The following is a 16,506-nucleotide window of genomic DNA, read 5'->3' as shown; positions in this document are numbered from 1 at the left end:
GTGAAATATTATTTTATTTACCACGTATGTCAGTAATTACCTTTGTGTTGATTCCCTGACCCATCTCAATTCCACCTGATGAGATTGCCACTGTTCCATCATCGGCAAAAATAGATACAGCAGAGTGGAATACAGGATAGAATATCACATCATATTTCATTGGCATTACAGAGATACCTCTTTTTCTCCATCTATTACTCTAAAAAGAGAAATAATATATATATATATAACGTGTAACGTAATGTGTATAAATTAAATTACTTAATCGTTTGTTATAAAGTTTTATATAAGAAATTTTTATTAAGTGTAATGCTATAATTGTTGTGCTAATATTGAAAACAAAGCAGAATCAAAATAATAGACATCATTAGCATATTTACACAACAGTAAGTCAGTCATAAGTCTTCAGTCCCATTAGTTAAAAGTTTATTAAAAATTTGTGTCACCAATTCTAGATATTTTTAACTTTAAAAGCGTTAGATCATAAAAGAATTAATTAATTGTTATCCATATAATTAGTTGCAATACATTTTAATATTTAATTTGAATACTTTAACTAGTTTGTTAAATTAAATTTGAAAATGTAAATTAAAAAAAAAGATTAAGAGGCATTCAATGCAGGCTAAAAACGTATGAGATATCATAATTAAACTCACGTTACAAATTGTGAGGTAGTGGGTGCTCATATTTGGGCTCATATATTTTGAAATATAATTTAATGGATTATTAATCATGAGAGATAATTGACCGTGGATAGCTAACTAATTTTCTGTATTCATTGGTTGTTGTCTTGTTCTGTTCTTAGCCCTGATGAAGGCTAGAAACTCTAGCTGAAACGTTGGAATGATTAAATTAGTTACTTCAACTTATTTGTGTTTTAATTTGACCACCCTCCCCCCCCAACTATCTTCTCCTTGTTAATGAATTATTGAATATTATGGTTCAAATCTTCGGCCTTAATGTTAATTAAATTTTATGTGAAAGATACCTCTAATAGTAGCATCGATTAAACAATATCACGTACCATATTATATTTGTTTACTGCAGAAAGCCTCTTTTCATAATCTGAGCTTGCAAGAACTTCTTTTAGGGTTTCATTAACCATAGCAGATGACTTTTCAGCAAAATTTATCCTCCTCACGCTTAATGGATCCTTCTTACAAACAGCTGCGATGTGTTCCATAATGTGTTCTATTGAAGCCATTCCTTCAAGTGTACCTATAAAATCAACTTGAGAATGTTGCCAACATTGTGAAAACCAAAACGAACTATTTTAAAAACTCTTCATAACTATTTTTGTCGAAAATATATATATATTTCCTCTTTTTTAATAACTTTACATTTGATTTATAATTTAATATTGATTAAAAAAACTTTCTACAGTACACATAATGTATATATATATATAATTATACCTGGTGCTCTGACCCATGTTGTTGATGGTATATCTGTTTTAACTAAATAGAAATTTAATGTCCAGCTCGAGAAATCATAACAATTTCTGACACCGTCATTAGTAAATACTAGAACATTATCACTAAAAGTGCAGCCCATGTCTGTATAAAGATCTGCATTTAAGTACTGAATTAGTCCATTGTTATCCACTCCTGCCTAAAATTTGTTGCTTAGTCAAAATTATTTATTCAATTTAGCAGCAATCATAAGACAATACAAATTTCAAAATTTATACATATAATATCCCCCCCTCCAGTTTAATCCAACACTAGTTTTTGTTTTATATTAAATAAGCTTTTATATGACCAAATAACTGTGATCGATCAATTGCTTCAGTATTTGTCTTTAGTGTGCCCAAATACTCTCAAATTTACTGAGTTTGAGTGGGTTCATGATAATAGTACGATCATCATTTCTTTTGATTCTATTGCTTAGAAGTGAAAAGCCCTATCATTATTCTCTATTTCTTTACCCTGATTTTGAGCACCATAGTTCTAATCATCCATGTTATAGACTCCTTTCGGCAAAAAAATCCTTTGTTCTGAAAATCCTTAAGTATTTTGGAATTTCCCATTAATATCTAGTAATAAAACCTTTATTCTAAATCTTTCATCAACATAGATATGTATTTATTTTATTTCGAATACATCATCGAAATAATGATTTTTATATTTTAATTAACACCTTACTAGATTCTAAGACTAAAAAATGAAATGTGTCTATAAAATAACTATAAAAAGTTTAACATACACTTGGTTTAAAGACAAAATATACATTTGAGCATTAATAAAGTGAAGTTTAATATTATTGTTACCTCATATTTTAAAAGGAACATACAACGCTTTCCTAAAGACCTTGTGGTTGTTTGAAGATCTACAACAGTTCTGACTGGTTTCTGTAATTTATATGCTGCTAATGAGCATGCACATGCTACCAGCGTACTATTAGTTATTTTTGCTCCATATGCACCACCGACTCGCTTCACTTGGACATTTATACTAAAATAATAATTTTGAATAAATAATGATAATTTGTTGAGTTATGATTTATCCGAGTTCTGAATCATTGCTAGCAAGCATTACCTGTTCATTTGTACACCTAATGATTTAGCCACTGCACCCTGTACGTTATGCATCCACTGCGATGATGGGTATATATCAAGACCCTCTTCATTTGGAATGCATATGCATGTCTGCAGCTCTATTGTGTAATGGTACTGTGATCCCATTTCAAACTCTCCAACTATTTTGTGGGTAACATTTCCTATTCACAAAGTATTTAGTTCTTATTATTTATTAATTACATTTTTATATTAAAGGGTGATGATATTAAAGTTTTTTTATTTAATGCTCTATTAATAGATAAATCATATGAGACAATGCTCCTATAGAATCCATAAGAACTTCGAAAGTAAATATGTGATTTTTTCGCAAGTGTTAGTAGAATTTAGGCTTTTTAATATCAGTTTTAATAATGTATTGTATTAGTAATATTAATATTTTTCAATACTATATTTGTTAAATTGATTGTACATATTATGCACATGCACCATGTTTTTTTTTTTTTGGAATGTAAAAGAGAATACCTACAGTTTGATTTATTAAATAATCTTAGGATGGATTACTATCATAGTATACATAATGAACCCAAAGATTGAATGCTGATACAATCTGAGACCACTACCCCTGCCTGCACATTACTGTCCATTTAAATTGACAAGATTTCACAAATAGTATTCTGTCTATGTCTCAATTTAACTATGAGTTCAGCATGATTACATTTTCAGCCTAACAATGAAAGAACTTTTTCTTTGTCAAAAATTGTAATTCACAGTTTTAAAGATTTTATTTACCACTATTTTAAATCTACAATATTTAAAAAATAATGAAGTTTAAAATCTTACAAATATTCATAATCTGTTAAAGTAATTACATTTAGAATATATGTTATAAGTAATATTGTCAGGCAGTAGTAGGAATAGATTGTTGTTTTTATATAAGCATATGATCACATTATTTTATAAATATTTAAAACCAATATTTATCTTTCAAAATAAAAAGTAGTAGATCATGGCTTGGAAATTTTTTCTTGAAAATGAAGATTATTTCGATTTACATGATTATCAAAGAAAAATTAAATAAACAATCTAATGAATATTCTCTGATATTTAAGAAGTTTGAATTCAATTATAAAGTTAAATTTAAATGGCATAATGATAAAATGAGCTGATGGACGCAAAAGTGGTGTTAGCCATTTTGTTCTCATCATACTTAATTTTCATAACAATACTGTCTTAAAATACCTTTAAATAGTTTAATATGTTAGAAAAATATTGGTTTTATGAGAGAAAATTGTAATTTCATATCAGAAACTTTCTCTAAAGTCTTAAATATCTCAAAATTTGACTTTTGACCGACATCACTTTTGCTTTGAATGGTTCAAATAAATTTATATATGAGTTATTTAAAATCTATTGATTTAGAAACCATATTGTTCTTGTTTTTGAACCAAGGAAAAACAAATGATTTGGAGGTGAAACATACGAAATGCTAATTTCTAGAGTAAAAGATAAGTGATAAAAAAAAAAAAAAAAACTTTAATGATATTATTTTACTTTAAAATAACTTCTTAAACTTAAAATAACTTTGATGTGTTTCTCCCATCACATCACTTTTTTTATCCCTAGTTTGAAAAATTTCTAGTTTTGAATCAATAAAATCGAGAAGTGATAATTTTAACTGGTTTTAATTTTGGAATGTTTGGTTTTTTAAATTGTGTCAAGAGCTCTGAAAAATGATAGTAAAATTCTTGATCATATAATTTTTAATGGTTAATTGCCAAACATGTGGCATCAGTGTCATTAAAAGAAGTAAAGGTCCTCTTTTGTCCATTTCATACCATTAAGACTCCTGTAGTCACCTAAAGCCTTTCATCATTACCATCAAGCTAATTTTATGGGGTTTCATGATATTTGTTCTCGAGACTTGTATTAGCAGATTGAAACCCTGAGTACCAGCAATATACAGCTCTTTCATTCACAGCATCATTACCAAAAGTCATTTCGATGCTATGAAATACTTCTAAAGCATTACATTCAAGTTTTAATTTTTATAAGAATATAACACATAATTTCTCAGATTTTATTGATAACAATAAATTACTTGAATATTTCACCACAAACTGAAATATATATATACTATAAAAAAAAAAGGAAGGAATTTTAATAGATTAATTTAATAGTCACTGTGAGTGTTTGTAAACAAGAGACTTAATGACTCTATCAAAATAAACTAACTGAATTTTCTTCACTACATTCCAATCAAATAATGTTCAAAAGTTGAGTAAATTTTAAACTATATACACATTTTAATAGGTCTATTAAAATGTGTATATAGTAGAATTTCTTGCAATTACCTTTTTTGGAAATTGGATCGACATGGTTACGAAGTTCGACTCTCGATGTATCTCCACTCTCTAGGACTTCTTTAATGGTTAGAAGCGGTTTCACAACGGTTGAGTAGTGTACTCTTACAAATGTAGCTGCTTTATTGGCTAATTGTTGGGTCTTAGCAATAATTATACCCAGTGGCTGCCCTGCATATTTCACATCTTCACTACAAAATAGCTAAAAAATCCAGTTATTCAGATATTGCCATGATGAATACATTGCATCAATCTTGTTCCTTCATCTATTATTTCTACTGTATAAATCCAGCCAGGCTAGGTATTGGAATAGTCAAGATTTAGTAATCATTTGATGCTTTGGAAAAATAAAATTCTTTCACATGAAAACGGTAACTGATGTTTTTACATTTTTTTAAGGATAAACAGTTATATAAATTTAACTCTTAAATCCAACTTACTATATTTAGATTACTAAATGGTAGGAAGCTACAAATTAAATCAATATTAGTCTAAACAATTAGTAAAAATACTTACTTCCTGATCTTCGGAAGTTATGATGTTATCAACGATTAAATATGAGTTGATTCCTGGAATATCTTTTGCAGAGAAGAATGCTATTACTCCAGACACACTCTAAAATATGTTGTATAATTTTTATACTAAAAAATAGTTTTAAAAAAAAAATGAAAAATAGTAATATATATATCTGCACCTCATGAGACTAAGTGTTTAACTTTGTTTATAAGAAAATTAAGTTTAGTGTACTCCTTGTTTATAATAGTTAATTTTTAAGTGGAAATGAATATTTCATTATGTGAAATTATGAATGCACCTCAAATTGTTGGAGGATGATTAAAATGAAATGAAAATACAAAATTTTGAACTATATTCACTGAGGCTACATATATATTCTGGATATTTTAGCAGAATTTAATATATATTTATGGCGATAATATAATCTAAAAAAAAATCGTTATAATTTTTTTTTTACATCAGATAATAATTAAGAAATTGTATTTTTTAAATGTTTAAAGTGTTAAAAAAATAATATAAAGCAAAAAATGTTGAGTGTAGGCCAATAATATTATATTAATAAATATTTATTTTCAATTATGTCTCACTGCATGTTAATAATTCTATTTAAATCATAAAAATAAAATAATAAAAAATTCTGCCTCTGAATGGCCAAGATGATGGAAAGTGCCTCAGTCTCAATCTCAACGAAACATTGCCTTATAATATTTTTTTTTGTATTCAAACTTATTTACAGTTGCTGGAGAGGCGTCAATAGATACAATTTTGGCCCTCGCTCTATCAGTTAGAACAAGAGCTCCATATAATTGGCCTGGAACCTCTGGCATATCATCAACATACTCAGCTTCACCTGTGAAATAGGAAAGAATATATAGAAATGGTGTAATAATAAATAAAATAAGAATTAGTGTAATAAATTCATAAAAATGTTTTTTAATTGCTACTTGTCGAGTAAATGAAAGGTAAAAAGAAACAAACCCGAGCACTGTATCAAACCCTCATATTTAAGTTTAGGAAGGTGGACTGGAGGCTCAGTGCTTGTAGTTGGATATTCTTGTTTTCCCGATGATAGGGGCCTTATTAAGTTTGGTCCTCCGCTTCTGTATTCTTTTGCTGCATGTGTACCGTTCACACCAAGAATGAACTACAATTAATTACATATATATAGTAAATAAACAATGTATTCAAACAATAATGAAAGTATTGGTGAAAGGATTATTTATTCAGAATGTAATGTAAACAAGAACAAATAGAACAAGTGTAAATGGTTAAAGTAAACCACTCCATTTTAGTGTCTGTATATTCATATATTGTGCTTTTTATTTTATCAGTTTAATTATTCTGGTTTAGTGTTGCATATCTATTGGGTTGTGAAAGTAAAATAAGTTCCTACCGTTTTGTACTGGTGATTTCAATAAAAACTTCAAATTCTTGTAATTATTTTTAATCAATTATATCTGACCCATTTTGATCTATTACATGTCATCTTTCAGGTAATTTTTTAATTCCATCCTCCCAGAACTTCTCAGATGTTTGTGCAATGAACTCCACTATGTGCGTTTTGCAGTCCTGGACCGAATAGTAGTGTTTCCCGTTAAGAGAGTTTTGAAGGGCCCGAAATAAGTGAAAATCTGTTAGGGCAAGGTCTTGTGAATAGGGTGGGTGGAGGATCACATCCCAGCCAAAGTCCAATAATTTCTGCCAGGTCTGTAAAGACACGTGAGGACAGGCATTTTTGTGATGGAAAACTATGCCTTTGCGATTAGCCTATGCTGGATACTTTTGCTTTCTCCCAACGCATCATCGCTATACACACTGCAAATTTTGTTAACCGTCGCTATGAAATTATTTTACAACGCAATACTTGAATCAACTTATTTTCTCAAGGGTTACCTTAAAATATATTGAACTTGCTAATTAGCTCCAAAAATTAATCAGATATTTCTTGAGGCAGTTAATTTTACAGTAAGACAATTTTCAGAGCTCCTTTAACCTTTCTTCTGTCTGTTCCACCAATATTTTTTTTTTCAACTAATATATTTGATAAAATATTTCCTCTCTCTCTTGATTTTTAGCTCTAAACTCCATTTTGTTTTAAATATAACATAATGAGGTTACAAATAAATTGTAAATATTTATTTAAATTTTTAAATTATAATATTTCAGATATTCACCTTGTAGAATAAAGCGATAGCTAGTTTTTTTCTGTATTTAGCAGAAGCTTCTTCTGCAGATTCCTCCTCGGGTCGAATTTCATTAGCTAAACATAACTTTGCACTATATAACAGTGCAGAGTTGAGAAGTGATTTTCCAGTTAGGTGTGCCTCCGTTTGGTAAGCATGAGTCTGAAAGAACAAGTATCAAGTGAATCATAAATAAAATTAACACCAAATGAGAGCTTATTGTAAAATCACTAAAATCTCAGAAACTTGTTTTCCAATGGGTCTTTCACTATATTCAATTATATTTTAATTATTTATTAATCATTGTTAAATTAAACTTCAATATCTTAATAAAGACAAGAAATAACCAAATTATTCTTCTGTTTTTTTGTGGGAAGTAACATGTTAGAAATAAAAAATAATTATTTATTCTTATATAGATTTTAGTTTCCCTACAATTTTATGTAGAATCACAAAGTTAACTACACCATCTTTTCAAATTGAACTTACAAAACTTGGTGAAATATGCCCAAAGACAATTGTTGGTCGCTCCTCAACAACACATTGGTTAGATTGCTGAAATCTGAATAAAAATCCAGCATTCACAGAAGCATGGACATTCTGCCTTCTGGGCATTATCTGAAAATTAAAATTATTAGTAGCCCTAATCAATAATGTCAAAATATTGTGACTAATATATACATGTGTAACAGGGTAAAATTAGAGAAAAAATATTGATTGAAGATACTGATCTGGTTTTTCTATTTTTTTTTCTAATTTGGTTTTCAGCTAGAAAGGATCACAAAATCATTGTAAAAATTTTATCTATACTATAAAATATGACGATTTATTTTTATTTCTTAGAAAATGATGACAATAATCAGCTTTTATTGAGAGAAAATAAAATCATAGATTCTTTATTAATGAAACCTATGCAGCATGTGATTAAGAGTTCACTGTTTTCTGATACTAATGCAACATAGGATACAAGAAGTATCTCATTAATTTTAAAGGAGTTTTTGTAAGTCTCCTGTGAAAAATATCTGATAGGAGAATATTACTAATGAAAAGGGGAAAATTATTAGAAAAACATTTTTTTTGTTTTTTTTTTCCAGAATGTATTTTAACCCATGAATGGCCAGTGTTGCGATTATGTAACAACCCGAAACCTAGACAAAAACAGAAGGTGCCAAGACTGGCTAAGACATGACTAAATATGTGTAGACATGTTTTCCACCTTTAATCAAAGTTATCTCTTTCAGGTAATACTGAGGAAAACTTTTCCATTATCGCTACACTGACTGTGAGGAGGTATGTTTAAAACTAGCAAAAGAATTTTTTTTTTGTTTTGTTTTTCATGAACTTTCAGCAATACTAAATTCTTTTAGACCACCATAGTATCTTGAATCTATTTTAGGTATAAGACCTTGGAATAGAATACTAAACTGTGATGCTTAAATTGATTTTGAGATTTATTAAGGTATCAAAAGTCTCAAAAATGAGTACAAAGATGGGTAAGAGAAAGGTGGAAGTGTAATTCTAAAATTTTGAGAAAAATTGTTGAGAGAGAATAACGGAAAAAATATTCCCTGATTCATTTATGCCAATAATCATTTTATAGATAAATTACTGTTGAAGTTGGTGTTACTTGCATGATTACATCTAATTGTGTTGAAAAGTGTCCTGTCTCTAATTTGGAAAAAAACTAAACGGGGAACTTAAAAGAACTAATACGACTAGCCAAAATTAGAATCAATTTGATACTCAAAAAAAGATACAGGTCTGTATTTGTTCAGTTATTTGATGTCTCAATACAAAATGATCAGCTTCTCTACCACCAAAAAATGTTATTGATCAACTAAAAATACAATTTGGACATCACAAAAACCTGCAAATATTAAACAAAATCAAGTATTTCAAAAACTTTAATAACTGTTTATTTAAAAAATTGAACTTTTTATTTTGTTAATATAAATAAAATATAACATTGAAGTTAATTTTAAATACTTTTCATATTATTTCATTTGAGATGGTATGTGGCCAATGTTGCGTTTTCAGGTAACATTTGATGCTATTACTTAAAGTTTCTTGGTAAACACAATTTTTTGACATTCTATATGAATTTTTACCAAAGTTCCTTATGAAAAACATTCTGGTTATTTATGGGCTGAGAAAAATGATAAAATACTTTTAAAGACAGTAGTAAGTAAACATTCCCTGTTTTATGATTACAGATCTTACCTTAAATGATCTGAAGTAATAATGGTTACTGCTGAGAGCAGGCAAAATCACACAAGTAATTAACTTTTTGTGCATATCGATATCGAGAAATTCAAGAAGTGTCATGGATGTTTCGTTTCCAGTTTCATCTCCTAAAAAGCCATACTTTAGTGAATTTCATTTGTTTTTCTCTGATTTACAGATTGCAAGAGACATTTTAGAAATCATTCTACTAAAATAATCTTTTACTCATTAAATAAAAAATATCAATAACTTGCAAGTTAATTTATTTTTATTTTTTTACTTTATTTTATTTACTGGTTTGATTACAATAACGTCAAATAGCACTGGCCATACAACAAGAAAATTAATAATAACTGAAATTTACTTATTGTTATTCTTGCTCCACTAGTTTCCAAGATTAGAAATATGTCAGATGGGAATTCTCTATGCTGGTGCTTAATCATTAAATTTCCAGCGAGCGTGCCAACCTGAAGCATGAAGATTGAAATTATTTATTTCAAAATAAAATTAAGCAATTCAGTAGATATAGAAGGTAATAATGAACACTGATAATGGAAAAAATAATTGGTACAATAATTTTTTATTGTCTATCTATACTTCTTTTTTAATACAACAAATCAAACTTTTTTGAAACAATAAAAATCCATTGAGAAACAAATGGATTGCAAGAAGCAAAAAAATAAAATTTAAATTTTGTGATTATTCTGTTATAGATATATGAAATGAATTATTTTTAATAAATATTATAAATAGAGATGAAAAGAACATAATGAAAAAAAATAAATAAACAAATAAGAGATTGATTCATTTTGATGGAATATTCCAGTATGACTATAATTCACACTTTTTTTAATCATCTGCGGTATTGTGTAGATTTGCACTGACTACTTAGGTTCTATTTAATTTACTCTTATTTTATTAATCATAAAACTAAACAATATAATTGAGGAATAGTTATAATGTTTAGGTCTAAATACAGCTTGATTTATGATAATATAAAATAGTTATGTTGAAAATACATTATATGTATATTTTAAAACAATGTCACTTAACATTCATTAAAATATTTTACCATTTTCATGAAACCCTTGTGCTAGAATTCTATTCATGATTAATATATTTAAAGTTTGATACAGAGGACACAAAATTTAGTAATTTATGGTTGAGCCAGATGTAAGTTGCCAATTGTTATCCTGTTAGTACAATTTAGAGTAGTTATTATTTTGTCAATAGATAATTTTACTAACCAATAGTTAGGGCATGAATTAGAATGGACTGACAGGGAGTGAAATTGGTATGACAGTGTAAAATCCTCGGCATTCATCGACAATGTTAGCAAAAACAGTACCATGAAATCGATTTCAAACCCTCATTAGAGTAGACAATTTTCAAAATAAGTTTTTTTTTTACTATTATCAAACTTTTCCTCAGAATTTACTGACAGGCTTGTTTCTAAGCAATATATTGTCTATGTTGATAGACAATATTTTTCTTTAATGGTTAGGTTGAAAAAATGGCCTTTCACCTTGTTTCTGTTTATAAGTGAAGATAAAATTATTATTGGTTTTTGTGGTGAGGGGAATGATGAAAATCATAAAAATGAGATGACTAATTGTCGGGTAAAACTATGTATCAAATAATAATATGCAGCGTTTATTTTACCAAAGTTCCTTGTTAGATATCTTTCCATGGTATCCATCTCATCCCTAATTCTAACAGAATTATATCAAAAAGAATTATACTGCTACATTTTAAAATAGAAAATTAAATAAAAGCATTTTTTAACTCTTTATAAACAATTTCTTCCTAATAAAATAAATGATAAACCAGAGTTTATTATTTTGCTTCAATATTTTTTTTTGGTTAACTGTTATTCAAGGACTCAGTAGTTTTGCCTTCTCTTCTCTGCTGGCGAGCTTGAACAAGTACATGTGTTGTGGACATGGGCGTAAGCAGAGGGGAGCTGCGGCACCCCCATAGATTTTTGGGAACGAAAAAGAAAATAGTGAATTTATTTAATAGATGATTTATATTGGAAACATGCTATAATTAGGATGGTAATGGCAGGAAAAGATGGTGGCTTCTAAAAAATCATCAGAGACCAACAGTGCAAAACTGCCTTATATTTTCATTGTAGGACCCATTGGTTAAACTTTGATGTTAACTATTTCAATTCAGTCGTTTCATTTTCAATAATTTATTGTGATTATAGGTAATAAACATTTAAAAAGTAATGATTGAATTTTATGAACTAGAGATGAAATGGTGAGGTATTTCTTGGAATGCAGAATTAATATCTTTCTTTTAGGGACATTCCAAAATGGACTTTATATAAGTATGTACGTATGTGTGTGTGTGTAATGGTCTGAGGCCTGCTCCCCCTCCCCTAGGTGAAATCCTGCTTAGACTAGGTTGTGGATCAAACCTATGATAAAGGTTGGCATTGAGAGTTCAGCATGGCCTATCAGGATTCCAGACACATTTGGGACCAGAACGAAATTAATGAGAGTGATTAGTGCCAGAATTTGAAGAATTGGTATTGAACGTAAACAATGTATTTATTAATTTCTTGAAATTTTTGTTTTTCTTTTATTTAAAACATTTTTTTTTATTCAGCAATTTTTTGAAAGTGTTTCAACTACCAGGGTTATGAACATATTTTTAACGATTCCTTCTTACACCTAAACATATTTTTGGATGTAAAGTATGAATATAACTAAATACATAAAAGAATTTTTCCATCAGTGAAGTTATTTATTTATAATACAGGTCCTTCGTGCTTCTGAAAGTTAGGAAGTAGAGATTTTCGTCTGCTTCTCTTATCTCCGAAAAACTTCTCAGCAAAACTGGAAAAATTTTATATACAAAACGGTACAGGATCTGTCGATGTTTTTTATAATAAAAAAAAAAAAGAAAGAATTTCTGTGATACAATATTAAAATAAATTATGACATTTTTAAAAATGATTTATTTCATGAAGTGACTTGACTTCCTACATCTTTCCTTCTGTAGCACCTAACATATGGGAATAATTTAAGACGTTTCAGACAACACCTTTAGAGAGTAAGACTGAATCTTTTTATTTAAACAAGAGTAAAATATTATTCAATTTGCTATGACATATAATAAAAAATTGAAATTAATTTATACTCACATTTCTTACTGGAACATTCGCCACGAGATCTATATGACTCGCCAGATTTTTTGTGTATCCATAAAACAGTGGGTTGTGCGAGGATGTTCTGTTGAACAATGATATCATATCGCTAAGAGTGATGTTGCCACCGAGGATAATATTTTCATTGGTGACAGTAGCTGTTTTCAGTTGCCTGATGTCATTTATGTCGATGTAAACGTTGGGCAAAACTGTCGGCCTGTATACTCCTAGAAGAATGATGCCAAAACTTATGTCACCTTACGTATTGACATGTTTTGTTGTTTATAAACCATTATTATACTAGTTTCTAAACTTGCTATATCACAGCCTGATATATGAACAGCCTGCTATCTATATAAAAGAAACTAAAAACGAAACTGTCATTAGCTGGCATGGGCTTACTAGTACAAGAGCCCAAGAGGAGAAAAAAGGCAGTTATTTCACTCCAATTTTTTATTACTTAATTGAAAACTAGGTATAATTACAAGTCAAAATTGATGAGTTTGCCAAGTATAGGTAGGGGGAATAAAAAATAGCGGCTGTTTCAAAACGTAAAAGATAATAAATTTTTTATTCAGAGCTCTAACTACTACCAACAACAATAGAAAATCTAAGAGAGCATCATTTAAAGTAGAGTAAATTTACTAAAATGTAAGCCCTAATAGAACTATTTACGTTCTATACTTCTCGAGACATAGCTTTTTAAAAAGCAACATTTCAAAAAAATGTTGTATGGAACGTCCTGAAAGATTAGTAGTTAGTGAATTTATTTTGAAAAATCTATATCTCAAAAACCATTTGACCATAAAACAAGTTTAATGAAATGTTTCTTTTTAAAAGGCTATATCTCGAGAATTATTGGACGAAAATAGCTCTATTAGGGCTAATATTTCAGCAAATTTACTCTACTTTAAATAATGTTCTTTTAGATTTTCTATTGTAGTTATTAGTTTTAAAGATATAGAGCTCCGAATAAAAAATTAATTATTTTTATCGTTTTGAAACAGCCGCTATTTTTTATTCCCCCTACCTGTACTTGGCAGACTCGTTAATTTTGACTAGTAATTATACATAGTTTTCATTAAATAAAAAATTGGGGTGAAATAACTGCCCTTTTTTTTAGAGTACCGGGGTACAAATATAATATAAAAACAGAATAGATAAATCGTTAAAGAACTTGATTTTGCACGTTTTGGCCTGGTACGGGGTATTACAGATAGTAGTATAGTGGTAGTATAGTGGTGGTATTACAGATAGTAGTATAGTGGTAGTATTACAGTGGTATTACAGATAGTAGTATAGTGGTAGTATTACAGTGGGTATTACAAGTGCAGGGCTACGGTACCTGGGACTACCGATTTCATTAAAACTTTTTTTTGGTGAAACTAGATCGAAAAATATTATTACCATTACCGAGGGGTTTTGCCGATGCTCCTAGAGGGCAAGAAAAAAATATTTTAAATAATTTTAGACATTTTTTATATCATCGAATGCCGCCTTTATTTCGCATGTATTCAATGGTTATTCTTTACGAATCGAATTGTATTGTTTTTTAGAATAGGAACTAAAGATTGTTTATTGTATTAAATGAGTTTATGTGTATAGAGTATTACGAAAACCAAAAGTCGCTTGCAGTATGTTAGACCAAAAAAAAAATATTTAGAAAAATATAAGTAAGATAAGTTTTTAGCATCTCTTGAAACCTTTAAATATGAATTTTCATATAAATAAAATACTAGGTATTTTTGGACTTGATTTTCGGAGGATATTTTTTTCTGTCCCGCGTCCACGAAATTCATAACTCCTCACAATGTTATCCAAATCAAACGTAACTATAATTGATGAAAGGAATATGGTCCGGGTGCGGTCAAAAAAACTCAAATAGTAGAAATATACTATTTTAATATAGGCTCATTAAAATAGTATATTTCTACTATTTGAGTTTTTTTGACCGCACCCGGACCATATTCCTTTCATCTTTACACACGGTCAATCAATAATCTTCCAGTAACTATAATTGTTGGAAAGCTGGATTTTCGCTCTTTCAAGCCATGTTTTGTTGTTCTTTTACGGGATAAAAAGCAGTTTAAAATGAAAGAAAGTTTCTTAAACGTTGGAAGTAGAGGGTTATTGATAAAGTTGTCATCATCATAGTCATTCCCTCTTCTACCACTGTGCGGTGTTAAGATCCTGCTTATACAGTCTAGCCCCCATTTATAGAGTTTAGCCCAAATGTCTCTCTCTTGAATCAACTCTCTTCTCCTATTCCAATCCATTCCACGCTTCCCGAATGCCTCCCTTATTAATAAAATAGAAAGAAAAAACAAAATAAAAGATAAATTGCTCCACGTACCTTGCGCTGTGTTCCCTGCTACAAGCATGTAGGTAGAATCTCCGATCAAGTCAAAGAGTTGAAATACTTGGGATACATCCGAAACCCGGTACCAAATTACTCCGTTCTTCAAGGACACCCAAAGGTTTTTCGGAGCCATCGACGTTTCCAAAAACAAATCAGAATAATCTTTATTTACCTCATCCTCTTTTGGACATTCTTTACAATCTTTCTTGCAATCGATGGTGCATTTGCCTACCAGATCCTAAAAACAATGTTATCATTAAGGTATATCAAGGATATAAAGTTGTAGGATAAAAGCTCGACTGTGAACCTCAATGTCAGCTAACTTATCCTTGAGATCATCCGATGCGTCAGAGGCTAGAGATTTGAAAGCATCCAAAATGGACCTGTAGCCAGTACATCGGCAGATATTACCGCCAAATGAATTCTCCACTTCTTTCATTTTTATTTGTGGATTGCTCGTAAGAAGACTGAAAAGAATAATCAATGTTAATTATAGAATATGCCTAATTGAAAAATAATTTAAAATAAAAATAAAAAATATATATATATCAGTTGCTAAGAGTAGGTTTGTTTGACGGTCTGTAATAAACATAGTATGCAGCGAAAATTTCTACTGGTCTTGTTTTCATTTGACCACATAGCCATTTCTTTCTTACTTTAACAATCCACCATACTGACGGAATTAAATGAACCCCACTTCTTACAAACAGCTTTGGAAAAACGTTAATATCATTAATGGTATGTTCGTTCTAATTAATCTAGGTTATTACTATAAATTAATAGAAACAATTGAGAGGGTGAAAAGAATAGTGGTGTAAATCAATATAATGTTTTGAAAAGCAAGGTATTTTAGTAGAAGTATTGGAGAAAAATTTGTGATTTAAAATTTACAATTTAAGAGACTTACTTGGAATCCACACACAAGACTGAAACGACAAGAAACTGCTCGTAGATTCCGATTGCTACAACACTTACTTGACAAACGCTATAAACTTCCCATTCTCTACAAAAAATTAGTATACACTACGATAATCAGACCAATTTGGACATATGGAATTGAGCTCTGAGGCTCCACTAAATCATCAAATTCCTCCCGCATCCAATCGTTACAATCCAAAATCCTACATAAAATCCTTGATGCTCCTTATTACGTAACAAATAAACTCATTCACAAACACAAAGACCTTAAC

At 29.4% G+C, this 16,506-nt stretch overlaps 1 protein-coding gene across 1 annotated transcript in view; it reads right to left on the bottom strand.

Annotated features, from left to right (window-relative positions):
• Positions 1-16,506, bottom strand: part of LOC106685392 (xanthine dehydrogenase) — a 61,094-nt gene that overhangs the window by 20,396 nt on the left and 24,192 nt on the right. Inside the window, exons 5-20 of the mRNA XM_014428025.3 lie at positions 15,624-15,783; positions 15,311-15,554; positions 12,955-13,184; positions 10,165-10,267; positions 9,798-9,928; positions 8,067-8,195; positions 7,569-7,739; positions 6,373-6,538; positions 6,129-6,244; positions 5,395-5,493; positions 4,870-5,080; positions 2,538-2,718; positions 2,270-2,453; positions 1,416-1,611; positions 1,025-1,218; positions 41-199 (exon numbers count right to left, since the gene is read on the bottom strand). Of these exons, the coding sequence (XP_014283511.1) occupies positions 41-199; positions 1,025-1,218; positions 1,416-1,611; positions 2,270-2,453; positions 2,538-2,718; positions 4,870-5,080; positions 5,395-5,493; positions 6,129-6,244; positions 6,373-6,538; positions 7,569-7,739; positions 8,067-8,195; positions 9,798-9,928; positions 10,165-10,267; positions 12,955-13,184; positions 15,311-15,554; positions 15,624-15,783 (2,674 nt within the window). The remainder of the gene's footprint in view (positions 1-40; positions 200-1,024; positions 1,219-1,415; positions 1,612-2,269; positions 2,454-2,537; positions 2,719-4,869; positions 5,081-5,394; positions 5,494-6,128; positions 6,245-6,372; positions 6,539-7,568; positions 7,740-8,066; positions 8,196-9,797; positions 9,929-10,164; positions 10,268-12,954; positions 13,185-15,310; positions 15,555-15,623; positions 15,784-16,506) is intronic.

This window comes from Halyomorpha halys, unplaced genomic scaffold (genome assembly GCF_000696795.3).
Source record: "Halyomorpha halys isolate HHAL.00 unplaced genomic scaffold, Hhal_1.1 Scaffold689.1, whole genome shotgun sequence".
Taxonomy (NCBI): Eukaryota; Metazoa; Arthropoda; class Insecta; order Hemiptera; family Pentatomidae; genus Halyomorpha; species Halyomorpha halys.
The sequence above is the reverse complement of the archived record's forward strand: the minus strand, read 5'-3'. Positions and strand labels throughout refer to the sequence as shown.